The 14,541-nt window shown below is 34.6% G+C and overlaps 1 protein-coding gene across 8 annotated transcripts in view; it reads left to right on the top strand.

Annotated features, from left to right (window-relative positions):
- Positions 1–14,541, top strand: part of LOC136025022 (uncharacterized) — a 125,266-nt gene that overhangs the window by 30,037 nt on the left and 80,688 nt on the right. For 6 of the 8 annotated variants that reach the window (XR_010616998.1, XM_065700659.1, XM_065700657.1 and 3 more), the window contains one exon: positions 12,316–13,065. Coding sequence is in view for 7 of the 8 variants with exons in the window: in XM_065700659.1 (XP_065556731.1) it covers positions 12,949–13,065 (117 nt within the window). In the remaining variant the exon portion in view is untranslated. Of the gene's footprint in view, positions 1–4,751; positions 5,659–12,315; positions 13,066–14,541 lie in introns of those variants that run through there. The other 2 variants (XM_065700660.1, XM_065700658.1) reach the window with 2 other exon arrangements.

Here is a 14,541-nt window from a genome sequence, read left to right as displayed (position 1 = left end):
ATAACTACGGATATATATAGTAAAATGGAGAGAGAGATTCTATCCTAATAAACTTTCTTCCAAAATACTTTGTTTAGCTGGTTTAATGCTTGATGCATGTTCGGAGCTAAAAGCTTACAATATAAGTAAAAAAAAAATCACTTATTCTTTTACGAAATCTATACGAGACCCAGTGATTAGGGCTAAGGATTTAGTGTTGTAACACAATTGTTGATACAATTCAAGTTAAATATAACTGGATTTAGTGTTTTAAATAGTGATAATTGATGATTATTAATTTTTTGGTTACTTAATTAAATGTTTTTAGTTCCGATTCTAATCACAGTGTCCCTATTCTCATTTGAAGAGAACGAAGTGCATACCAAGGTTTTATCATATTCGGATTTCTCTGGAATCAGCCGAGATGGTTTTACCCCTCCTCTGATAGGGGGTGCGGGAGAAGCCATCAGTTTTACTTACTGAAATCTTGAAACGAACAGAAATTACTCCATATGTGAAATGGGTTGTCCCCTCTGCAATCCCTCGCTCTTTACGCTAAAGCTTTTAATTGTTTTAAAAAGTAGAATTGTGGCAAAGAGTCAAACTTTAGCGTAAAGAGCGAGGGATTGTGGAGGGGACAACCCATTTCATATACGGAGTAATTTCTGTTCGTTTTAAGTTTCAATGTCGCTCCTTACTTTCAGTTAAAAATACTAGTTTTTTTTATATTTAATTTCTGAACGTTTTTGAATTAATGCATGTTTGATTTTGATTCTCCGCACATAAATTATTGAAATGAAATTTGTATATTAATTTTTTATTGGCTAAATGGCTTTCTCTTAGTTTTGATCAGACGATTTTGAGAAATAAGGGGTGGGGAAGGAGGCCTAGCTGCCCTCCAATTTTTTGGTTACTTAAAAAGGCTACTAGAACTTTTAATTTTTAACGAACGTTTTTATTAGTAAAAAATATGCTTAACTTAAGAATTAACTTAGGTAACAAACTTTTATATTCTTATATTTTTATTATGTGTACGAGGGGGTTTGTACCATCGTTAATACCTCGCTCTTTACACTAAATTGTAAGTTTTGTCCCAATTCTTTAAGAATGACTCCTGAATCAAAAAGGCCGTATAATAAATAGTTGAAATTACTAAAAGTACTTTAGCATAAAGAGCAAGGTATTTATCTCCTCCTAAATACCTCGCTCTTTATGCTAAAGTATTTTTAGAACCCCTCATATGCGTAATAATATCTGTTCGTTTTGAATTTCAATGCTATTCCTTACTTTCAATTGAAAAAACGCTTTCATGTTTATTTTTTCATTGTTTTTTATAGTAATGCTAGAAAATCCTGCGCCCTTTTCATTGAATTCTTCTTCCCCCTTGACATATTCCTCCTAGGAAAGATCCTCCCACTTAGCCCCCTCCCATCAACCCCACCCCCCAAACCAAAAACATCCCCCTGAAAATGTCTGTACACTTCCCAATAACCATTACTATATGTAAACACTGGTCAAAAGTTGTAACTTGCAGCCCCTCCCCCAGGGATTGTGGGGGAGTAAGTCATTCCCAAAGACATAGTTATTATGGTTTTTGACTATGTGGAACAAAATGGCTATCTAAAATTTTAATCTGTTGACTTTTGGAAAAAAATGAGCGTGGGAGGGGGCCTAGGTGCCATCCAATTTTTTGATCACTTAAAAGGGCACTAGAACTTTTCATTTCCGTAAGAATGTGCCCTCTTGCGACACTCTAGGACCACTTGGTCGATACGATGACCCCTGGGGAAAAGAAAAAACAAAACAAAAAAACACAAACAAATAAACACGCACCCGTGATTTGTCTTTTGGCAAAGAATACGAAATTCCACATTTTTTTAGATAGGAGCTTGAAATTTTTACTATAGGGTACTCTGATACGCCGAATGTGTGTGATTTTCGTTAAGATTCTGTGACTTTTAGGGGATGTTTCCCCCTATTTTCCAAAATAAGGCAAATTTTCTCAGGCTCTTAACTTTTGATGAAAAAGACTAAATTAATTGAAACTTATATATTTAGAATCAGCGTGAAAATTCGATTCTTTTGATGTATCTTTTAGTATCAAAATTCCGTTTTTTAGAGTTTCGTTTACTATTGAGCCGGGTCGCTCCTTACTACAGTTCGTTACTACGAACTGTTTGATAGTGAACGTAACTAAAGTGACCGTATAATTTAAGAAATATATGACAATTTCATGACTCATAAACAGTTTTTATCCTTATATTTTCTAGAATTCTAAGTTTCCTATATACCCCCGACACTTCAAGTGGAGGTATGGCTAATATTAATATTTATTAATCTGATTTGTTTTTTTTATTATTATAATTTCAGAAATATAGAACCCTTAGGTTTCCTATATTATATTTCTAGAAATATATATATATTTATATTTCTAGAACCCTTAGGTTTCCTATATACCTTCGACACTCCAAGTAGAGGCATGGTTAATATGTAGCCAAATTTCAGACCATTACCAACCTTTTAGACTTCTGTGATTTTGATTTATAGATTAAGATTTATAGATAAGAGTGTACAAGTTTCAAGCTCAAGGTTTAAGCTCCTACGTGCAAAAATGCGGAATTTGAGTAGTAGTAGTAGTAGTAGTAGACAGGTTTAATAGCAAAATCTTGACAGCTGTCGCTGGTTTGTGTTTCTTTACAACATATACAAAATCAAGCTACACTTGTAAATATAAATAAAACTATAAATATTAACTCTTATTATGCATTTTGACAAAAACCGGGACGAAAGAATTACCATATCGGTTTATTCTTGCTTTAACGGGAACTAACATATCTTGCTTTCTCGTTCTTGATGGTAGAGGTTGATCAGGTAGAATGTCACAGTGCTGAGATTTAGAAAGCAAGTACTTTCCGAAACTCATTTTCCGAAACAAAAATGCAGAATTTTGCATTTTTTGTAAGAAAAAAGATCATGGATGTGTGTTTTTTTGTTTTTGCTTTTTCTCTCAGGAGTGATTGCATCAAACCGATAATCATAGAAGATTGAGAAATGCTTTATTTAATCGGAATTCAAAAGCTTTAGTACCCTTTTGAGTGACCAAAAAGATTGAAGGGTAACTAGTTCCCCTCACAGACCCATCTTTTCCCCGAACGCATGATTTGATAAACGGTTTGAAATTGAATAAAAAAAAAAAAACGTTTTCTTACGTAAAAGTAAGGAGCAATATTAAAACTTAAAACAAGTAGAAATTATTTTGCACATTAGGAGGACTGCCCTCTTCCTCAATTCTCCTATTTAAGCTTAAGATTTACTTTTTGTCACGATCCTTTAAGAGTGACTGATCAAATAAAAGGACTGTTAAATTTTAATGAGATACACCTTTAGAGAACATGAAGATTTTAGCATAAAGACCGAGGGCTGCGGAATGGGAAAGACTCCCTCATTTTGGTAGTTTTAGCCAGCTGCCAAGTCCCCCTCACTTACTTTAAAACGAGTATTATCTGCTTAGTTAACAGGGGTATCACGAAGAGCCTATCTCCGCTCATATTGCCTGGTTTTGCTAAAATTACCATTTTCTATGCCAGAAAAAAAAGTACTGAGAAGATGCTCTTTTTCTCTATATCCAAAGTTTATGCAAAAAGAACATCTTCATGAAAACAAGCATATTATAAAAACTAACTTCCAAAAAACTTAAAAATAGTTTAAGGAAATAAGTAGTTTTGATATTTAAAAAACGATAATCTTCCAAACTGTAATCATGTAAATTTTCTTGAAGCTAAAGAGAATATATTTTTTTTTATAAGCGTGTCACGCAGAAAATTCTTATAAAATCTATGGGATACTCCAGAAGGATTTTGGAGCCGTGTATTTCCTAGCTCTCTCATAGCTGTCTTCTCTACTATTTCATGAAGATCATGAGCTATCCCGGTAGAGAAATTCGTCTTTTCCGTATCTCTTCTTCCAGTCTTTCTTTTCAGAAATGATTTTAGAGATGGCAGCTCTTGCACTGAGCGTACAAATTTTAGTGGTGCAAAATTTCAAATAATCAATTTTTAATTTTTGTAAATTTGCTTCCAAATGGATCTAGTAACAAAATATACTCATTTATTGCCAGAGAGGGAGATCATTTCCCCAAATAATCAATAGATTATACACTAAACTCAAGGGCATATTTGAAATAAACAAGAGTCAATTCAAAACTCATCTTCTTTGACTAGTTTAGACTAGGACGCTATAAGGTAGCCATTATTACGTAGAAAAATAATGGGGGCTTGATGTTTTCTTTCGGGAAACAAAACAGCTTCAATCCAAGGAATAAATGTGTTTTAATTCTTCCTAAATTTTATTGAACCGAAAACTCCCTTCAATACTCTAAAATTATATTCAGGCATTTTATTTTTTTCAGTTTTTTGATCAACAATCATTTGGTTACAAAACATTTGCTGTTAAAAAAATTCGCAATCCCAATTTTGCAAGTTTTGAGCATTAGTTTGAGTTTGTTAGCTCTGAAAAGAGCTATTTGGTAGTTTAAGATAAGAATACACATAAGTAAAAATTGAAACATCACTAAGAATAGGCTAAATAAATTTACCATAAGCTAAAATTACCTTTTTCTTGGCCCGAAAAGAATTGTGAAAAATGCTCTTTTTCTCTAAATATCCAAAGTTAAGGTAAAAAGAGCATTTTTTTAAATGACAAACATAGCCTATTATCAAAAACAAACCTACAAAGAATTTAAAAACTAGATTAACGAATAAATAATTTTGGTATCCAGAAAACAAGAATTTAGGCCGCCATGTCATAGGATCTCCAAAACTATGTAATTAATTCCTCTCCAAAATCCTTTGAAGTTAATCAATTTGCTTTTGAACTAAATACTTCTGGAGCTCCACTTCCAGTGTTTCAACCTCGAATTGAACACGTCGAATCTCTGCATCCACTTCTTCCATTTCTCGTTTTAAGGTTGGTAAATCCACGTTTTCTCTTTCTTCAGTTCCCGGATCTTCTCTCTTTTCAACTCTCGTCGTTACAATCTCTGTCATTTCCGTCTTTATCAATGTATCTCTGGGTACCTCCGTGTTTCCCTTTAAAGCCTCTCTTTTTTCTTTCGTTTTCCTTTTGTTAATTCGTTTTTGCACACGCAAAAATGTTTTCATTGTGTCACCTTTCTTGATGCTACCATGTTTGATGTGCTTTTTCTTCGAAATCTTATTCATTTTCCTTCTGAGAGCACTTTTCTGCAAGCTTGTGTCTCTTCTAGATGCTATAGAACTACTTTCCAAAACCTTTTTCCAATGATTTCTCTCCAACACATAACTTAGAAGACTTTTCTCACTGTCTATAATGCTCCCATATGAATTGCCGAAGTCATGATAATGGCCTTTACAAATCGAAGAGTCGCAATAAAAAGACATTTCTAATTGAAAACTTTGATCTAACTTAAAATCTATTATGTTGTTGCTTAATCTAAGTTTGTTTTACAACTAGAAAGTTTTGATGAATTCATTTCGTTACATACATGCATGAACCACGTGGCTCTCACATATTTCCACCAACCAATGCGAAGAGATCTCATGACGTATGATCTTGGGCTTTTCCATTCCTACTAGTCTGCCGCACGGTTGTAACAGTCCAATTCATCTGTGTTTCCTGTTTGTAACAGCCTAGCGTAGTAGCGTAAGTTATGTACTGTTTAAATTATTGTTGTAATTAAAATCTTGCGGTCCGCATTCTTATGGTCGTAACAGCCCAGTATGTGTTTTACGATTGCAGGACGCGTATCAACAGTATGATTTAAATTATCAAAAATACATTCAGCCATTGAAATATGTGGCTGAAACCAAGAAATTAGTTTGGTTCAAACTGGCAATCGGGCTCAAATAAATACCAGTGGAATATTTTTTTTTTTGCGAACTGTACTTATTTACTACCTGCTTTGTGTACTTTTTTTTCAAAATAAAATGTACCAGCATATCCATATTTGTTGAGGAATTCCTAGTAGGCTAATTGTTAATTCGAATTATATTTTTGAAATTCAGTTTGCTTTTTTTGTAAAACTGGAGTTAATCAGATATTCGTAAATTAGAAAAAATGGATTAGGGTGCCAAGGACACCATTTGCCCCCTTGACCATTGTAGGTCTACTGATTACTACTACTACTACTAATAACTCACTGCAGCACCAAGCCGCCTGAGGCCAACACAGCTACGCACGCTCCTCCTCCAACCTAATCTATTTAAAGCCTCCCTCTTTACACCCTCCCAGGAAGTTCCCATTTCCTTTAAATCCTTATTTATGACATCCTCCCAACCCAGACAAGGACGACCTGCTTTCCGTGTAGCCCCAGACGGTTGGCCAAAAAGGACAATCTTTGGTAATCTGTCATCCTTCATCCGTAGAACGTGGCCTAGCCATCTCAACCTTTCTTTCATTATAGCCCCAGAAAGCGGGATTGAACCACACTTTTCGTACAACCTACTGTTTGAAATACGGTCAGTCAGCCGGGTACCCAGAACAATCCGTAGGCAATTTCTCTGGAAAACATCTAGTAAATTTTCATCTGCTTTTCGGAGTGTCCATGCTTCAGAGCCATATTTGACCACTGTCATCACTGTAGCTTCCAATATTCTAATCTTGGTTTGTAGGCTTATCTTTCTGTTCTTCCAAAATTTTTTTAACTGTGAAAAAACACCCTGAGCTTTAGCTATTCTACTTTTAACATCTTCACTGCTCCCACCATCTTTACTAATAATACTACCAAGGTAACTGAAGCTCCCAACCTGATCAATCTTTTCGGTACCTAAGGTCACCTGTTCATCTTCACTTATTCCTAGCCTTAGTGACTTAGTCTTCTTAACATTAATTTTCAAGCCTATTTTAGCACCCTGAACTCGTAAAACCTCTAAAAATTCATTCATTTTGCTCACACTTTCATCTAATATGCTTAAATCATCAGCATAATCTAAGTCCAGGAGCGTTCTTCCTCCCCATTTGATTCCATGGTCTCCAATTGCCTTTCCTGTGCTCCTTAAGACGAAGTCCATCAAAATGATCCATATAAAGGGGGATACAACACAACCCTGCTTAACTCCTGATTTAATACAAAACCAGTTGCTAACCTCATTTCCTACCTTAACCGCAGCAGTATTATTCTCGTACATAGCGCAAATCACTTTAATGTATTTTTCTGGTATACCATATAACGATAAGACCTTTGTTAACGCTGTTCTATCAACAGAATCGAAAGCTTGCTCATAATCGATAAAACTAAGGACCAAAGGTGTTTGACAACGAAGGGACTTCTCAATTATTAACCTAAGAGTGAAAACATGGTCGACACATCCTCTACCTTTTCTAAAACCGCATTGTTCTTCCCTTAAAACTTTGTCTACAGCATGTCTCAGTCTAAAAAGTATCATATTACTCAGTAATTTGCTACCTACAGAGACTAGACTAATGCCTCGATAATTACGACATTCACTCTTGTCACCTTTCTTATACAGTGGTATAATTAAGGTTTTCCTAAAATCATTGGGTACTTCCCCTTTTTCAAAAATCATGTTCATAATCTTCAGTAGCTTATTCCTAACCTCAGAGCCACCATATTTAAGGAACTCATTAATCATACTATCAGCACCTGGGGCCTTATTATTTTTTAATCCTTCTGGTACTGTCGCTAATTCCTCCTCACCAAACAAATCTTCCCCCACATCCAAGGCATCACAAACTTTTTCATTTTCATCTATATCTTTTCCTGCAACTGTATCTCGGTTTAGCACATTCTCAAAATGTTCCACCCATCTTTCTTTAACTTTTTCCTTATCACTAATTGTGGCCCCATTTCTATCTTTAACTGGGACTAGTCCGGATCGGCTACTCCCTTTCAATTTATTAATATGCCAGTATAATATTTTACTATTATGCCGTCTAGCCGCATCTTCCAGATCCTCAGCAATTTTATCCATCGCCTCCATTTCACATCTCCTTAGTTCATATTTTATGAAGTTTTTGGGGCAGTACGTTTAGCCTTGATAATGATCAAGCAAACTAATTAGATTTTTCGCCTTTTAAAACATTCATGTCTATTGACTCCTAAAGACAACTAGGCCTTCTAAGGAAGATCCACACTTTCTTGTGTTTTTGGTGTCATGTGTTCATGAGTTTGTCAGGTGTTTTTGCTGATTTTTATCCATGTCATTGTCAAATGACAAAGAATGGAATATCAAGCCATGAGAATTTGTTTGGGACTATCCATTCCATACAACCATATACATATGTTAATACCACCTAAATTTTGCCATCAATAGCATAGAACTCAACAGATCCATTATGGACCTTAACTTTGCTCCAAAGTGTGCATTGGTAAGCAGTTTGAAATGATGTATTGAACCTAAAATCCAAAGAAATTGGATTCTACAGAATTACGGGTAGCGTCAATAGATGATTGGTCATTGATTTTTCACAAGACGCTTGCAATCCTCCCCCCCCCCCGCCAGATTATTCAGGTTATATTATTCAGGGGTATAGCACTGTGATTAAGGAAGTGAAACAGCAGTGTTAACAGAGCTTGTTCCAACATTGTAAACAACAAAGTCTTTACTCTGTAGTTAAGATTGACTTTGTAAGGAGTCTGGTAAAGAACGGGTGCTTAAATCATTTATTATTCTTCATATTCTTTCCTTTCAACACGGGGACAAGGAGAATCAAATGAGAGGGCAGTTACATTTAGAAGATACTTATATATATATATATATATATATATATATATATATATATATATATATATATATATATATATATATACGCCGGGATATCCGGCTTGTCCTCGATGGAAAATTTCTCAATGTAAAGTTCCCCCCACGTAATCTCCGTACAAGAAATACACCACCCCCATCCTCCCCGGAAAATATGTGTGATCACTTGATTTCAGGGAGAAATGGGAATGGGAGGGAGGCTAGGTGCTCTCCAATACTTTTGGTCGCGTAAAAAGGGCACTAGAACTCTTGATTTGTAATCAAAAGCCTTCTTCTGATCCTCTGGGATCATTGTTTCGATGCGGTTACCCCTGGGAAAAATAAACAAATAGACGGGTATATGTGATCATTCTTCTGGCAAAGAATCAAAAATTCCAAATTTGTGTTTATGGAAGCTTGAATCCTCTATCGTACGGTTTTCTTTTATGCTGAATCTGTAAGCATCCAAAAGAACAGTATTGTTGTATTGTATTGTGATAACAATACACTTCAAAAAGAAGTGTATTGTTATCAAGACTGTATTTTCTTATAGTTTCGGCTACTATTGAGTCATACCGCTCCTTACCTACAGCTCGTTTCCACGAACTGTCTCAGAATACTTCATGTATCCTTTCCACAGGTAATAGGTATTATTTTCTTAGAGTATGGCCGACCCGGGCACAAGGCCATAAATAAATATTCGAGTAGGGAAAAAATTGTTTTTATTAGAGAGTGATAATTCACAAAAAATACTGGATATTTTGTGAATTGTCCCTATCTAATAAAAGGATTTTTCCTGCACTTTTATTTATCGCCATGGAATCCCAGTGTTGTCTTCGAAATTACCTAGGTACAAGGCCGGATTTATGGTACAAAGCTTTATGCAGGATTCTTTTTTTGGACTCTCTGTCTCGGCCTTTTCTACAATTAGCCATGACTTGATGCCCACAATTATTCCGTTTTAATTCAAAAATCAACGGACTCGGTCGAGGCCGAAGGCTAATTGTAGAAAAAGCCAAGACAGATAGTCCAATTGAGTGAGAAGCAAGTCTGGCATTAATTCCCCCCTTATTAGGATTGTATAAAAAGGAGGTTAGTTCATTTGTTAATAGATATGTGTATCTTTTATCCGTCCATGCATCATTGCTAGGGCAGTAGAATCAAGGTAGATAGTCATAGATGTGATACAGTGATAGAACCTTTTAGTTTTCCAAGTGTTTGATTAATATGGCTTGGGTAAACGGTGGAAGTATACGTGTGCCTCTCTTATTGGACCAATTCACGGTTTATTTTTGTATTTTTGTTACGTCCAGTAAATTTTTTCTTGTTTTCTATATTTTTCTTGGTGGAATTGGTCTATCATACTGAAACAAAATTGTGACATGAGCTATTTATACTTTTGTGCGTAAAGCCATGGAGGCACGGGCTAAGCTAGGATTTTGAGTTTGGAGTGGGGAGAGGGATAAAGAATGTGATATTTCGTGTTATTTCCACACCGGAAGATGAGAGCAATCCACAATGGACCTAGAAATAGTTGAGAGTGGATGGCGTTTTGATTGACGAAAATTAATGCCACAAAATTCCGCCACGTACAAATAGGCCGTACAAGAGTAAACATAACTTATAAACTCGTTGGAAAAACTTACGCCTAGCTTTCTAGAGCGTAACTTGGGCTTAATTGTTGATGCCAAGTTTAGTTTTCTGAGCAAATTAATGCCACAAAATTCTGCCACGTACAAATAGGCCCTTCAAGAGTAAACATAACTTATATTGGAAAAACATACGCCTAGCTTTCTAGAGCGTAACTTGGGCTTAATTGTTGATGCCAAGTTTAGTTTTCTGAGCAGAGGTATAGAAATCATTAAAAAACCGTCAACGTTAGTTAGAATCCCTCGTAGATCATTCAAGTTTCTCGATGAGGAAATACTATGAAGGCTCTACAAGGCCTCGGTAAGGCTTTCCATTGTCTGAAGCCATAAAAAACGATCTAAGATGATTTCTTTTTTCTGTTTTATGTAAATTGTTCTCACATTGTGCCATCCGCGTTTTTACTGTAAGGCCACTGACTCAATTGAACGTTTATTGTAGAACGCGAATGCGTATTTTATAGTGATTTCCATTGTCTGAAGCGACAAAAAACGATCTAAGATGATTTCTTTTTTCTGTTTTATGTAAATTGTTCTCATAAGCTAGATTATTCAGAAATGGAAAAATATTTGGACATTTTCAATTGTAGCCGTTAAGAGGCCAATTTGACGAAGTCCGAAAAAAAAAAACAGGAATAAGACTCAACATAGATTTATTTCTAGTTTTGACTCTAATTCACCAATCACTTTAAACGATTTTAATATTTTGGTGCTGCTTATGCCGCCCCATCCGTCCAGCCTAACTTTTGAAAATCCATTTTTTGGTATATTTTATTGTAAAAGGTTTTTAGTATTTTCATTGAAAAAAAAGAAATTGTTTCCCGACCTTTTAACTTCGTTGAAGAAAATGACCATCTCAAAATTCTGATTGGAATTGTTTAGAGAAATGGTAGGCGTGGGAGGAGAGTTAGTTGTCCTCCAATCACTTTTGACTAGTAAAAGAGCGCTAGCTGTTTCAATATCCAATCGAGTGAGTTCTTTTCGAAGTTTCTAAGACAACAAATGGCTATATCAAAATTTCTATCAGACGCATTTTTGGAAAATACGAGGTGTGGGGAGGGGTTGTCCCCCCGATCACTCTCAATATTAAAAAGGGCGCTGTAACTTCTGATTACCATCCTATGAACCTCCTTCGAAGTTTATACGGTCACCCTTTCTATATATACCTTATATGCCTCCAGGACATAACTTACCATCCCTGTCCTGAAGGCTTTGGGGTGGAGGGGGTGTTATCCTCAAATTCTACATAATTACTGGACATTTCAACTCCATTGAACAAAACGTTATCTCAAAAATTTAGATAGGACGTGTTCGGGAAAGTGGTGGGCATGGGAGGGATGTTTGTTGGCCTCTGATAACTTTTGAGTATTAAAAAGGGTGCTAGCCCCTTTAATTTCTATTCGAATGAGCCCTTTTTGAAGTTTCTACAACATCTCGCACTATTGCGTCGCCTATGATAGTCTTGATATTTCTGCTTTTTGACTTCATAATGAAGAGCATATCAATTATTTGTTTCTGTCTTATTGAGTCAAACCCTCAACATTAGATAGATTTGTCAGGCTGATTTTAGTCTGCAGTAAACTATATCCAGCTCTAATATCTAAGCTCCAGATCAAAATTAGTTTGCACAAGTTGAGTTTTTGATTCTCTTGAGTTTTTGATTTCAGGATGTAGATTATATATATGTTTTTTTAGTCCTAAATTCATGTTGCTAGGTTTAATTAGATATCGGATTTGCGACTAGTCCTTTATCAAGGTTTTTGATGACTATTGAATCTTCTTTTGAAAGAGTCAATACAAAACTTTTAGGGATAACTTCCCCAGGAATTTTATCCTGGGAAAAGCGGGAAGAGCATTCCAGATCAACGTGTCATGTCGTATGAAGCTAATCATTGTTTTGTTTATTTGTTAGAAATATTTCGTTTTTGTTTCAATTATTTAATTTGAACTTTCAGATAATTCAGCAATATAGCCTTCGCCACTAACTCTTGGCTCTATTACTTTGATTTAGGGACTCCACGGCAAAGTCCAATGTCACAAACTCTCATTCATCCATCTCAGACTCCAGTGCTCCCAGCACAAATACATGAGTAGATTTCACACAACTATTCTCCAATTGTGAATCCAAGTAGTGTTAGTTCACCAGTGCAGGTTGTACAAAGCATTGTGAAAAGGTCAAATGTCAAGAGGTGAATGTCAATAAAATGGATAGTCATATACCTCAGTCACAGACTTTAACAACAGTGACTGAACCTCCTGTTGAAGAGGAGCTCCCTCAATCTCCTTCTGTTGAATGTAATTCAAAAATTTCTGTGAGTGTTGAAGTAAATAAGGAAAACAATTTTGATGTTGTTCTAAAATCTGTTGTCAACAGTGCAAGTGAGCAAACCTCTATTTTAAATGATAGAAAAACACCTGATAAAGGGCCTCAAAAAAAGACCAAAAATAAACCTCCAAATGACAAAGGTTAAACCTTGCCAAACATGTAGATGGTGCTAGTGGTGGTTCTATTTTGGTTGAAGAAAGCCTGATAGAAAAATCTGACAAAGTAGTTGTTGATGGTGATAAAGTTGGAAAAATTGTAGAGAATGAAAAGTCTAAATCAAAGAGTTTTAAAAAAGGATAACGGTATTAAGCTGCCGAAATGCTTTAAGGATAATGGAATGATGAAGCTGACGATCAAGGCCAGCAATCTATTGCCTCAGGTAATTTTGTTACTTTTATGAGTAGTTTTTGCTTTGTATATTTGTCTTGATTATTTTATCACTGCTTTATTTAGCCTTCTACATTAATGTATTATGATATGGTTCATTTATATTATATATATATATATATATATATATATATATATATATATATATATATATATATATATATATATATATATATATATATATATATATATATATATATATATATATATATATATATATATATATATATATATCAACACAATAACATTAATATTATCAATTTTTAGTCTTAATCTGATTAATATAATTAGTATTATTATTAATAATGAATGTATGTACATATATTTTTATTGTACTATAAATATTATTTATATTATTTTCCATATTATTTTGTTATCCTTCATATTAATTTATTTATTTCCACCAAAAACAGTAAATATACAGTACTTAATCATTGCTTAACACTTATACAATATAATAAACTATAGGCCTAATCGCAAACAAACAAGGTCAAGGTAATTAGGTTTGTCTAGGTTAAACTATAATGCGTTAAAATTTGCTTTTATAATGATATTCCTAGACTTGTTATCCTCTCCCCCCCCCCTTATTGGTCCTCGAATCTGGTTAATCTAAAGAAACTTCCCCCCTCCAAAAAAAAAAAACAACAACACAGAAGTTTTGAGACAAATATATTTCTGAGATTCACTGACCAAGGGGGGATTCTTGCAAGTTCCTCATACTTTCCAGGGAACTCAATTTTTTTCCTTTTTCTGACAAATTTGATTCCCCTCAAAACAAATCTAATTGCTTCCCCCAAATTGTAATAACTCACAGTTCAAGTATCTTGTTTGTGCTTTTGTATCAGATAAACTCCCCCCTCTCTACATCCTATAATTTGGATCTAGGAAGGGGAGAAGGGGAAGACACGGTTGACTCATCTAGAGTTTGAAAATACCTTTTTTTTGTGTTTTCACTAAAAAATGTCTGTTTTTGGCACTTTTATTGGAAAAAGAATTTGAAAAAACAACAAAATTACACCCTAGATTTTAAGAAACATATTTTGTCCCTCCTCCCTATAGTTTCATGAATAGCCGATCCTGATATGTATCGACTTAGATAAAGCTAAATTCCAAGAAAATGACCTATCATAAGTCTAGGTAGGTGAATTCACAATTCATAGTCAAAACAAACACAGCAAAAAAAAAGGAGAAAAATAGTAATATTGATCAAGAAAAAAAGACAGATTAATAAGTTGACATGTCAGTAACGTGAAAAATTTGTAAAAAACTAGTAGAATTTATAAAGAAAATAAACTAGTTAATAATTCACAAAGAGGGGGTGGGTTAGGTAAATCGTATAAATAACAATGAAGACTTTTGGTAATGTAGGAGGCAAAATTATTCAAAGAATTTAGTGAGAAATAGACTGTACCAACTTATCTAGTTAAAGCCTATTAAACATAACTACGGATATATATAGCAAAATGGA

This window comes from Artemia franciscana, chromosome 3 (genome assembly GCF_032884065.1).
Source record: "Artemia franciscana chromosome 3, ASM3288406v1, whole genome shotgun sequence".
Lineage (NCBI taxonomy): Eukaryota > Metazoa > Arthropoda > Branchiopoda > Anostraca > Artemiidae > Artemia > Artemia franciscana.
This window is presented reverse-complemented; position numbering and strand designations above follow the sequence as displayed.